Genomic DNA, 13,047 nt, shown 5'->3' on the forward strand with positions numbered 1-13,047 from the left:
TCTCTCTCTTGAAAAATTTGAGTCAGTTTGATGTCTTGCTTCTCATTCTGACAGTAGTGCTAAAGGGTGTCCAAAAACTGTTACTAAGATCAGGATCAGCAAGTACAGAGAACTTGGTTAAACGAGTTTTAAAAGAATGAACTGAGTAGCTATCATGATTATATGGTTTGTTCAAGGAATGCTGGCAAGTTACAGGCAATTGGAAGAAAGCTGGTTCTGGGGTAACATGCAGAAAAAGTAAAGTAGATAAAGTGTCAATCAGCTTAACATCTGTGTAAATCAGTAATGGATCTGATTAATAGCAAATTTATAGATAACATACGAGTTAACATACCTTCATGGAAAATACATTCTGTCAGATAATCTTTACATGAGTTTTTAGATGTGGCTGTCAGACTAATTTGTGTAACACATTTGGTTTGTTGGAGCAGAGTGCTTTGAATTAGCTACATGGTTAAAGTTTCTTAATGTAATTAGCTGAATGTGAACATAAAGTTGGTGGGCAAGAGCTTAATACAGACCATGTGTGTATAATTAAGACGTTCTGAGTAGAGAAGGGTAGATCATACCACTGGAGTTGGTACAGCTTGTGGAGTGCACTGTGACTAGTTTATGCCTGTCACTCAGAAAAGTCAAATAGATGTTTGCTGAATCAACTTTTTACAAGAACTGAAAAATATAAGAAGCATGAATTGATATCCTTGATCAGAAAATATCAATAAGGTTTAAAGTAAGTAATAGAGGAACGGCATTTTAAGACTGCGAAGCTCAAGTTATGCCCCTGAAGTTTAAGCAGAAACAAGTGCAAGGTATTTTTATGGCATGCATTGTTCAGAGAGCAGACAAGGACTTTGTAACTTGAGTGTTATGAATACTTTTGCATTGTGTTTTATGAAGTCACTATTTTTAAGAAGTTCGTGCTGCATGATGAATCCTGGTGCTCAAACCACTTGTTGAAAAGTCTTCTAAAGGCTTAGACTAATGCTCAGTATATGAGAGCAAAATTTGTAGTATTTGTTCTCCAGGTGCATTGTTTGTGTTTTATGCATAAAGTTCAAATGGATTGGTTATGATTTCTTGCAAAACAAGGCATCTTAAATCTTGTCTATCAGTCAAAAGCTTTAAAATTATTATAAAATAAATAAAATAAAAATAAAAAGTAGTCCAATGAGGCATTTCAACTATTGTTAGAGATGAAAAATTAAATTTAGTTTAAACTGAAGTAAGAGCTTCTTTGAAAAGGAGACCATTCCCTTAAAAAAAACCCCTTCCCTATCGAAAACTTCAGAGCTTTGCTTGTTGGTAACAATTGATATGAACTGAAACCGTGTCTTTCTCTGAAGAATCCTCGCAAGGCCCGTGTAACCCGAAGGTTTATTGTAGTTGAAGGACTGTATATGAACACAGGAGACATTTGCCCTCTTCCAGAGTTGGTAAGTGGTTTTAATTTGCCTTTTGAACTACATATGAAATGGTAATGAAGTAGTGGTATTGTGTAATTAAGCCTACAGTGAAAAGCTCTGCATGCAGTTTTTTTGTTTACCTTCCTGCTTTCTCATATGTTCATGAAAGGGTGATCTCAAATCTTACCTTGTTTTGAAACTTCTTATTAGGATCTGAAGCTGTTGAGTCTTAGAAATTAATATCTGGTTATAGTCCTAGTTTTTAACCTGTAAAATATAATGTATTTTCAGCTACACTATATGATACTGAATCATAAACTAGGTTATTTAAAAAAAAGTTTCAAAGAAACCTTCACACAACTTCACACACACAGAAACAGTGACTCCAAGGAAAATGTTTACTATTCAGCATAAAACAGCTTTTTATTCAGGCTCTATTCTAGTAGATAATGGAAGAAATGCTATGAAAACGTATCATCTTGAAAGTACCTGATAATCTATTAAAAAAAATCACAGTTTCTTTTTATGTGAACATTCATGAAATTTGTTCTAGCATTACATGGTGGAATAATTTTGAAGGCTTTTAAAATGTACTAATGACAGAACACAGCTCTAAAACTGACATTTGTTCAGTATTCAGAATACTGTCTTTTTCTTTCTTTGCCTTTCCTCCCCCACGCATTTTGTTACCAGATTCTGATGGACTTGTCTTATATTTTGAACAATTTTCTTTGTTTTAGATAAAGTTGAAGTATAAGTACAAAGTTAGAATATTTTTGGAGGAGAGCCTTTCCTTTGGAGTCCTTGGAGAACATGGAAGAGGAATTACTGAACACTTTGGAATAAATGTATGTGCTTTTTTTGTTGTGAACGAGAGATTTGCACAGGAGCAAATTATGCAATTGTTTTCTAATACCTATGGCATTAACAGTGTTTAGGACTGTACTCTCTCTGTCCTGTTATTTTCACTTAAAGTGTCTTACTACCAAATATGGAAAAGAAAAAATTAATTTAGAAAAGGAAACAGCCGGTATTACTGTGATGCTTGCCAACTACCATCTGATTAATTGACTTCTATGTTAAATTAATTTCTGATTAACTGACTTTTTTCTTAACTTCACTTATAGACACAGTCTTTCAGAGCCTGGCAAAAAAAAAGTATTTGCAGCTCTGAAGTGAAAAAAAGCGGTTGTGCCTCTGAGGTTCAAAGTCTGTTTTCAGTATCACATTCTACCTCCTACTGACTTCAGTGGCACTACTTATATTTTTAAAGGACACTGTCACACTGAATGCTTTGTGGAATCGTCACCAGTATCTAAATAATTTGTTTTATCTGTTTGTGTTCTTCACATTGCAACACCTGGGAAAGAGAGAGCCTACGGAAATTATTTACAGATTCAGAAATCTCAGTTTCTAGAGTCCTTTCTGTATTGTTTAAAATTATTATTTCAGTTGTAGCTTAATTTTCTTATGTGATAGTTTGGTGAATCTTCTCTAGTATTCATGATAATATGAAACAAGATATATTTTTAATAGATTTAACTTATAAATAGTCTTCATGTAATCCAAAGTATCTCTAAATAACTTGTTGGTTTAACTGACAGATCGATGATATAGATCTTATTAGTGCAAACATGGAAAATTCACTGGCTTCTATTGGAGGATTTTGCTGTGGAAGATCTTTTATTATTGACCATCAGGTAAGCCAGGTCTCATTTTAATTGGTGTGGCATGATTACTTACTTAGAAATGAGATTTAGTTACTAATATCAATTTGCAAGGAGTATTATGAATAGGTGATTATGCAGTATTTGGTTCCATGCGGAAACTAGCTGGTTCTATGAAATACTGTAGATGAATTGGAGACCTGCTTTTAAGTCCTTCCATGTACTGATAGGTGTGGAGGGGAGAGTTTGTTTATATGTATACGAATGAACTTTTAAAACATTGCCTGTACTGCTACACAAAAATTTGATTATTTTTTTTAACCCCACAGAGACTGTCTGGTCAAGGCTACTGCTTTTCTGCATCCCTACCTCCTTTGTTAGCTGCTGCTGCTATTGAGGCTCTGAATATTATGGAAGATAATCCAGGTACTTAATTCAGGAAGATATGTTACCTCAGTCTTTCTTCACCCAGAACTAATAGCTCGTACTTCTCCCTACTTTGATTCCTCACCTTTTTACTCTGAAACCCTCTCTATTTTTCAGCTAATTAATTTTACATGCATGGTTTTTTCTTCTTGTTATTTCCCACTCTGCTTTTCTCTTCAGTGTTTCTTCCCCTTTCTTTCTTAGAGCTGAAAATGTTAGCCGAGACTGGAGGACAGAGATGTTTTTTACAAAGCAAATAAGAAACTTTTATTCTGCTTTTATTTATGCTTTTTCCTTGAAAACAGTTTCCTTCAAGACAAATGGAGGAAGAGAAGGTTAGACAGAAACAAATGGAAATATATTTCCTCAGGACTGAACAACCATTTCCTTCTCACTTGCACTGCATAATTGGTTTTTTTATCTTTTTCAAGTAATCATTCAGGCAAGAATCTCAGCGATGACCATGGTGCAAGCTGCCTGCAGTTTTGGCAGGACCAAATACAGGGCATTTGGATAAAGTTGTCAGGCAGGAGATTCTGCTGTAGGAGTCGAGAGAATTGCCCTTGTTGGTAGAATCACAGAATGATTTGGGTTGGAAGGAGCCTTAAAGATCATCTAGTTCCAGTGAGAGCGCTGAATCCTGGAATCAGGATCAGATCACTGCTAGACCACCAGAGAAAGACTTTTTTTTTTTGGTGGGGCGTGGAGGGGCTGAGAGGCATATTAGGACAAAATTGGCCAAATTATGTGTATTTGTTTTTAACCTTCATTTGCATCAACAGGTTGGAGAACAGCTGCAGAGGTGAAGTATTTAATTTGTCACAAATAAATCAAAATTATTGGGTAGCCCATGCCCAGTGCTCTGAAGTGAAGTCAAGAAAAAATTAAAGTAAGTTACAGGACTGCTAGTTGTAGTGGAGGGTCAGCCTTCACCAAGGAAAGGAGCCAAGGTTTGCAGATCTAGGAGTCAGTTTTCTCTTTAAGAATCTGCAGTGAGCTGGGGAAAGGATAAAGGATCAATGAGCAGAGTCTGCATGGCAATAGATATTTTACAGGTATTCCTATGTTGGACCTGCTGTTTGAATCCCATTACTGAGTGTTTGTGTTATCCCTTCCATATGACCATGAACCAGTGCAGCTGGAGAAATGAGGTAAAGGGAAGCAGTGCATTTGTCAGGTCTTAAAAGCTTCTTATTTCCTGGCAGAAGTGGAAATCAGAAACATTAAGAAGAGTAGTGAAGACTCTTAGTAGTTCAATAGATATGCATATTTTAGTTTTATTCCAAATGCTATTTTTGAAATCTTAGACTTAGAGAAACATGAGTTAGAAATGGGATATCTAAGTCTTTCCTTTTTCTTCCTTTTTTTTTTTTTTTTTTGTGTGTGTGTAGACATTTTTCAGACTCTCCGGGCTAAATGCGAACACATTCACAAAGCTTTACAGGGGTAAGTGTGGGGTTTGGGGCTTTTTTGGCTTTTATTTGGCTATACCTTTATAATGCCAACTTTAAAGAACTCTTTTTACACAAATCTGTTTCTTAGAGATGCTTAGGGATATGTACACAAAATTATGTATGTATTAGGGGAAGAAAATCATCCTTTCCCAACTGTTTCTCTTATCCTACTAAAAAGAATCCAAGTTTTTAAAATCCCTTACAGGTTTTGAAATAAGATTATACTTTAATGCTAGTGAGGAAGTTTGCAAGCTCTTACACATTTAAATCCTTAGGAAAGTGTAAAAGCACTCAATGATACAAAGTGTTGATAAACGTTTTGAAAATTGTCTAAGGAAAAGCATTTGGGATGAATCTTAGCAGATACTCTTTCAGACATCTCAATGCACCCTTCACTCACCTTTAATATAATATTTTTCTTACATATGAGATTTGAATGTTAAATAGTAATAGAAGTACCCACTGTTCTGGAATTTGGAAATTGCCAGAATTTATCTGAAAAATAAGGTTTAAAATTTCCTAACACTATGCTGTTTTTTTTAAAAGAGGGCTACGCTGAATAATTACCTTTTTTTTCCTGACAGGTGTTGGTACTAAAAACAATACAGCAATTACTGTGACTATTCAAGGCCTGTTTAATGTGCAGTAATTGTGCACTTGTATTTTACAAATCTTTTTTTCAACAATTTTTTGTTACATATTACAGAAATCAATAGCATTTAAAAAAAATCATACAAAATCTCTAATGTGTGATTGATTATATTAGTTTCTTTGGAATGATCCTACCATCAAGTAAGCCCGATCTTCTTAAAATGTGTGTTAGGCAAGCTCATCAAAGACTGGAAATCAGAATTAGAGCCGATGGTTCATATGCATTTATATGACCAGTTTATTTAGGAGACGAGAGGTCTTGCTTGGATATTGGAGGGGAATAACTCAGTCCTGAATGTGTGTAATGTGTCCAGGCAATGACAGTCAAATGTCAGTCATTCAGTCAAATTCTAGGAACCCAATTAACAACTGTCCCTACGTACAGATGAGGGAACAATTCTAGTCATATAACTAGTTTCAGAGGAGCTTCTGGCTAAGTGCCAGATGATGTTGTAAAGATTTTCTACAGGAAATAATTTTAAATCAGAAATCTTACCAAAAAAGTAAACCTTGTTCCTTCTTATCCCTTAAGTGAATAAAAAAGATTTATTATTTATTATTATTTATTTTCTTTATGTAAACTCCAGAGACTTGACCTAGCTAGCTGCGTTTTTTGTCAGCAACATACAGGCCTAACATGAGCATTTCTCCTACATCTTCATAAGGATACTTTAAGAATTTCTGAATTATTAATCCTTTTTGCAAAAGGAGGAGTCACTGTTGTTGCACAAATTTACTGAAACTCCTTAGGAAAGACATTTGCTTGATAAGTTTTGTTGTCTTTATGTATTGCAAGCTAAAACGCACATATGCTTTGTCTACATTAGTATTAGTAAAGTGAAATATCCATCTTTTCTCACTCAACACCTAATAAGGGGAAACACCAGCTAGGACTTCAACACGTGTCTTTTGAGTAGGATGTGCATCAAAGGCTTTTTGTTTGTTTCAGGATTTCTGGCTTAAAAGTGGTGGGAGAATGTTTTTCTCCAGCATTGCACTTACAGTTGGAGGAGAGCTGTGGATCTCGAGAAAATGATGTGAAGTTACTCAAAAGAGTTGTGGATTATGTAAGTGTCCCTGTGACAATTAAAATACATCATTTCCTTTGAATGTTAATAATGAGTGAAGGGTAGAGAGGCTTGTTGGGTAACTTGTTGAAATATGTTGCAGAAATGCTGCAGGAAATTAGGGTCTTTGCTGATTATAGGGCTGTATTATAGATCATCTTCTAACCATTTCTTGCTGTAGATACTTAGTTCTGTAGCACTGGATTAAAAAATATATATTATTAGACCTTTTACTTCAGGAAATAGTTATTTCCCATTATGTACTGGAAAACTTGAATTTGCATATAAAACTGCTTCTTAGACAACTTTTATAATGTTTATAAGAGTTCAGGTGGTGTATTTTAACCATTTGAGGTCAAACTTTGTTTCTTTGAGTCCATGAACTTACTTTCTTTTTTTCTGTGAAGAATCTCATGTTCTTTTTCAATACACATAGGTTCTCTTTCTCCCACATGAAGGAGATAAAGGTTGATGGAGAAGTTTTATATATCAGGTGGTGGGTAAACAAGACTACATAACAGAAGGAAATCCTGAAGATGATTTCCTTGAAAATGTGCTTAAATATGATTTAATTGCCTGCTTAATACGGCATGTTTGCCTGGTTACTTGAAGATGAAAACTAAAGACACTACACCTTTACCTGTTTTATGTGCTAATGCAGTATTGAAATTAGAGATGATTTTGTACAACCTTCCAGACCTCTGTCTGGGAAAGAACTTCCAGTTATCCTGGCACCAGATTAGTAAAAGTTAGTGATAGGTATTTGGTGACCACAGGGATATGCCATCAGAACTTCCCAGGCTGAGAACTGCTGTATTTTCTTTTTCTGTAGTGCATGAACAGTGGTGTTGCATTAACGCAGGCTTGCTATCTGGAGAAGGAAGAAAAATGCCTTCCTCCACCCAGGTTAGTGAAAGTCAATGTGCTACTTCATTTTATTGGGTATGACTCTACCTCTTTTCATACAATGATGGGGTTTTGTTTGGCAGACTGCTTTGAATAGTTGGTCCTCTGAAAAATGGGAAGGGCTCTGTCTTGAGGTGTATTTTCAGTGATGTTCCAGGCTGCTCATACCATGAAGTAACTGTATCAAAACTACCTGAATCTCAGTGGACAGCATGTAGCCTTGTTAGCAGGCACATTTCCCTGAGCTGCACATCTGCAGGCAAAAAGGATAACAGATTTCTGTGGTGTGTATGGTGGGGCCCGGGAGGGGTGGACAAAAAAGGTAGTCTGACCACTTCTGTTTAGTCATATGTCTTGTTTCTGGTTGAATTTGAATTCATAATTATTTCCCTAGAGATGGTGATCTTAATGTGTTGAAATTAGCACAAGATAATTCTAAAGCTGAAGGCTAGGAGTGAAGTTTACTGTGTGTGTTCTGGTTTTCCTTTTCTAGTATTCGAGTTGTGATAACAGTGGAACAAACAGAACAAGAACTGGACAAAGCTGCATCACTTCTTAAGGAAGCGGCACAGTCTGTGTTGAATTAGATTGCTGCTTTGGATTCCTCTTTCCCCAAATTATTGGGATAAGTGTTTCACACTGCATAGGCAACTTCCAGATTCTTCCACTGATGGCATTGAAACACGACTAACAAAATTGTTCCAGAGTAGTACAAATCCAGTGAGGGGAAAAACGCTGAATTTTGGAATTGGTGAATGACACTGTGTTCTTCCAATTCAAACTCTACTGTTTACTGTCATTTCTTAAAAGGGGATATCACTGTTGCATTTATGACTCTTTTGTAACTGTAATCTAAGAAGTTTTAAATTTATTTCTTCAGACTCTTAAACATTTTCAAAAATGTGTATGGACATTTTGTTTCCCCCCAAACCAAATAAAATGTATTGTTTTTTGTGCATTTTCTCAGAACATAGGAACTTCAGATAAGTTGCAAGGAATTATCCCTTCTTGCCTCCCAAATGAAAATAGACTGTTCCTAACACTGCCAAAAGGAAGAAAATAACACATGAGGATATAATTTTGTGCTATATTATATCATTTATTATTGAGTTACAATAATAACTCAATATTGAGTTAAAGACAGAGGAACTTTAATTCTTTTTTGTTTATATATCTTTCTTTAACCATTTTTTGGAAGCCAGGTTTTAAGAATGCCTGGCCAGAGAATTCCATTATCTAAATAGTAAATTCATATTAAATACTATTTGCTTCCTGCATTCCATATGTAATTATATGCGTGTTTGATACTATGGGTTAAGTTTTTCATATTATTAACTTTAAAATGTCTAAACTCAAACCTCTGAATTGTGAAACTGGTGTAATTCCGATGTAGCATGTTCCAGTTAGGGGATCTTTGCACCAGTCTTGAAGAGGGGTCATAGGCAACATGAAAAAGGAACCAAGATTTTGAAACAGCAACTAAATACTAGCTTGTCAAACTACTTTGATATGTGCTAAGTTTTATGTCCAAACAGGTATATCTTAGAAGGGAAGACTCACAGCTACTAAGAGGTTAGATGGTGCAAATGCTACTGAAACACAACTCAATCCATGCACATAAAATTCCCAAGTAATTTGACAGTAATATTTGGAGGCTGTGCTGTCAGGATTTTCAGTAAGTACAGATGGACATTACATATACGAACACATTACATCAATAAGGAAACTGGTAAGGAAGGATGTACCTTTTTATAAAACAAAAAACAGCTTTGTATTTCAGGAACTTGCTCTAAGAATGCTTGTCTAAAAATTTTGTATTCTGCCTAATCTGTGTTGTTTTGTACTTATGTGCCTTTTTGGTTGCTGCTACAAGGACTGCGGGACTGTTTTTGAGAAACACCATTGTTAAATAAAAAGTTAATCATGTTTGATTCAGATTTTTACTTAATTAGATTTTGTAGCATGATTGACCATATATTATTGAATATTCTATATCAGATAAGCATAGACTACATTGCCTCCTTCAGTTCACAGTGACTGTTTCTGTGCTGGCTTTCAAAACTTTCAGCTGTGTACATTCAGATACAACAGCTAAAGTTGTGTTGGGGCACTTTTGTGGTTGTTGCTTGACTATTTTGAAATAGTCAAATCATTATCTGTGCATGTAGAAAAGCCTTCATCCCAATGTGAAAGGGTACTCCTATTTCACTGACATTTATGTTTTTCTCTGTTACTGTGAATAAAAGCCTGTGAGAAGCTGACAATGTAAAAGAGAAAAAAAAATGGGTGGAATGAAGCTGATTCCCATTTTACAGACTGGAACTGAAGTGCAGAACAGTCCAACCTCAAGACCCTCAGAGACTGAGAGAAGTGGAAATTCAAAGTTATCACTATACTTTAAGCTCGTGAGCCATTTTTGATTTGATAGATGAAACCTTCATATTCGAGTAAACTCAAGCCTTTGATGTATAAGCTTGGAACAAGTGAGGTACTTTGATTCCAGTGCAGCATAATAAATGGTTTTGGAGTTAAGGTAAACCTGGAGAGGTAAGCAAATCACCATTTAGCATTGAAATCCTAGGCTGCAGAATCTATATTCACTTTTCACATTTTGTTTTGGATTGTCTGCAAATGGGGTGGACTATTTTGTTGCACTTAGAGAACTAGAATTAACTTTTAGATACATGGATTCATGTTATTATTTTTGTTCTTGGTCTTTGCTTTAAAATGAAGTGATGACAACTGTAGTAGCAGGAAGCAGAGTGAAATTTCTATCAGTTTCAAAGCTGTAACTAAGTGGTTCTGATGAAATAAAAAGTGTTGCTAAGAGATGCCATGATCTGATTCATTTGACAAACACATGCTCACCATTAAAAAACATTGATAAAACTGCCTTTGTCCATTTTTGTTGTTTACCAGTGAAAAGAAAAGTTTAGATCACATTGAAGTGAACACCTCATGGTTGATAATACTTAAAGTACTGTTATGACGTGTGTTTAACTGACAGGTTATATGCATGGTCTGTGTGAGAAATTAAGACACTTACTAGATGTTACTGGTGGGGAGGGATATCCCTGCACAGTTGAAGCATGTCTGGCCCTCTTGGTTTTGACTTTTTTGATAAATGTCTCTGACATGGCAAGCAGATGAAGGAAAGGATGGCTCTGGGGAAAAGAGTTGGTGGGGGTTAGGGAGACAGCAGGTGATTCTGGTTAAACTTCTGACATTTAAAAATCAGAAGGCTGTTAAGGTGCTTAACTTCTCAGTGCTCTAGGCTGATAAATATATGAACAAGCCTTTGTTAGTTGCTTTGTAGTTATGTTTGGATGAAGTGGGATTTTTCCATCCATTTCTTCAGATGTAGGCATGAGAGTGGGGTCAAGTGGAAAGCTATTCCACAAGATGCTGAAAGATGAATCAAACACAAGGGCTGTATCCCAAACTTCAAAGTACCTATTGAAAATAAATATTGGGATGCCAAATTTTATTTCAATTAATTTATGTCTTTTGCTTTGCCAAGTATTTGGAACAGAGTTTCAGCTAAGTGGGTAATAAATCCGGTATTATAAAATAAATAGTGATCAAAAATAAGTGTTGTTAATTTTTTTTATTGACTATTCATATCTGGTAGCTGAGAAAGAATGCATTTTAACTGTACAAAAGTTGACCATTTACTGAAATTTTCCTGATGAAAGCAGTTTTTTGCAATATTTGGAGACTGGGGTGGACTGGAAAGAATTTATACTTTGAAGGTATTTTAGCCAGAAGAAAGATGTCTACGTGATGTGTGTATATTTTCCTACTTTATATATATAATGTATATATATTCTTACTTTAAAGATATCTGTTTTCCTTAAATATTTAAAGTAATTGATTGCTATATGTGTAGGTTCATGATTTTTTATAGGGAAAAATACAGATGCCTTTTCTGTTTGTTATAGTAATCATTGTTTTTGGACAGGAGGTGAAATGCATAAGGAGAGTATTAAGAAAGAAAGAGGCGTATGGCTGAATAACTTTGATTTTATTTTTTTTTCACTTTTGAAATACGATCCCAGTCAATGCACAGAATGGTGTACTGTCTCCCTTCTGTCATTCCATCTGGACTTTATTAATAATTTTAAACAGGGTTGTGGAGTGTTGGCATTCACTGGCCTATGAAGCTGCTACCGCGAAAGTGTCTTGCATCTTAAGATGGCTGGAGAAATGTACATGAGCTGGAAATGCTGCTTAAACAGAGGAAATATTTACAACTAACACAAAGCATTTGTACATTAAACTGTTTCACTGTCCTAATAAAAGGAAGTGTCTGGATAACATTTCTTCTTGTGTTTTTATGTTCTTTGGCAGTTTTTGTGGTAATAAGATAATGGACTTACTCTGTCTTGCTCTTGATGGATTTTCCAGATTTTAGTTTCTTGTCCAGTGTGTACTAGGTCATTGCAAAATATGTGTAGTAGAAGTCACATAAACTAATAAATCTGCTGAAGTGTACCTACAAGGGAAGGACAGTTCTCTACATGACCAGTTTCTAATACTTAGGTTGCACACACTTATTGAAAACTGCTGTTGGAAACTAGACACTGGGCCAGATACAGTTTTGTTGTGACTCAGTGTAGAATTTCTGATGTATCAATGAGCTGGGGTCCAAAGGAAATATGCCCCAGCTTTGAGACAACTTTACAGAAGAAAGTACTGCAGTTTTCTCTACCATATCTTATGGATAAGTTTTCTCTGTTTGCCACTGCTATTAAAGGTGTTACCACCTGACTTTGCATGCTGTTTGGATAACTGAGCTGTGTTTTCCGACAGGGTATTCAGAGTTGGCAAAATCCTGTAAGTACTGGAGTAGAAGGAAAAGCTTAAATAGAATTGGAAATGCATAATCCATTGGTTAGCTTACATTTTATGCAGGCCAGAAATAAGTGGTTGTCTCACTATTCAGCAGTTGTCATACTGCGCTCCTGTTCTGGTTCCCACAATTCAAGGAAGACAAGAACAGATTGGAGAATGTCCAGAGGAGGGTCACAGAGATGACCAAGGTACTGGAGAACCTGCCCTGTGCAGGAAGACTGAAGGATTCACCTGTATTCTGCCTGAGATTTTCAAAATGTGGCTGGACAGGGTGCTGGATCATTTCATTTAGGCTGCCTTTCCCAAAAATGTTGGACCAGATGATCTTTTGAGGTCCCTTCCAACCTGGGCTGTTTGGTGATTTTGTAGTTCTGTGATTATAACTCAGAACGTGGAAATAATTTTCCACACTTGGACTAATCGAAGTTGGGTTTCATTTGGTGCAAGCCCTTTGTTGGTTACCACTGTCACAGTAGGTGTTGAGAGAGTGGAAGAGGAAGAATTTAAACTCCATGCATTACTATAAGAACAAGTTAGGCTGATGATTGGGAAGATAAGAAAGGTGATGAAACACCAGCACTTCATGATAACCTGAGTGGTGGCTTTGAATTCCTGTCGT

The 13,047-nt window shown here is 35.7% G+C and overlaps 1 protein-coding gene across 1 annotated transcript in view; it reads left to right on the forward strand.

Annotated features, from left to right (window-relative positions):
- Positions 1-11,893, forward strand: part of SPTLC1 (serine palmitoyltransferase long chain base subunit 1) — a 30,600-nt gene extending 18,707 nt beyond the window's left edge. Inside the window, exons 8-15 of the mRNA XM_064642715.1 lie at positions 1,344-1,433; positions 2,144-2,251; positions 3,008-3,103; positions 3,400-3,496; positions 4,888-4,942; positions 6,551-6,668; positions 7,501-7,574; positions 8,068-11,893. Coding sequence (XP_064498785.1) covers positions 1,344-1,433; positions 2,144-2,251; positions 3,008-3,103; positions 3,400-3,496; positions 4,888-4,942; positions 6,551-6,668; positions 7,501-7,574; positions 8,068-8,161 — 732 coding nt within the window. The 3' untranslated portion in view covers positions 8,162-11,893. The remainder of the gene's footprint in view (positions 1-1,343; positions 1,434-2,143; positions 2,252-3,007; positions 3,104-3,399; positions 3,497-4,887; positions 4,943-6,550; positions 6,669-7,500; positions 7,575-8,067) is intronic.
- The last annotated feature ends 1,154 nt before the right edge of the window (positions 11,894-13,047 follow it).

The sequence above is a fragment of the Pseudopipra pipra genome, chromosome Z (genome assembly GCF_036250125.1).
Source record: "Pseudopipra pipra isolate bDixPip1 chromosome Z, bDixPip1.hap1, whole genome shotgun sequence".
NCBI lineage: Eukaryota > Metazoa > Chordata > Aves > Passeriformes > Pipridae > Pseudopipra > Pseudopipra pipra.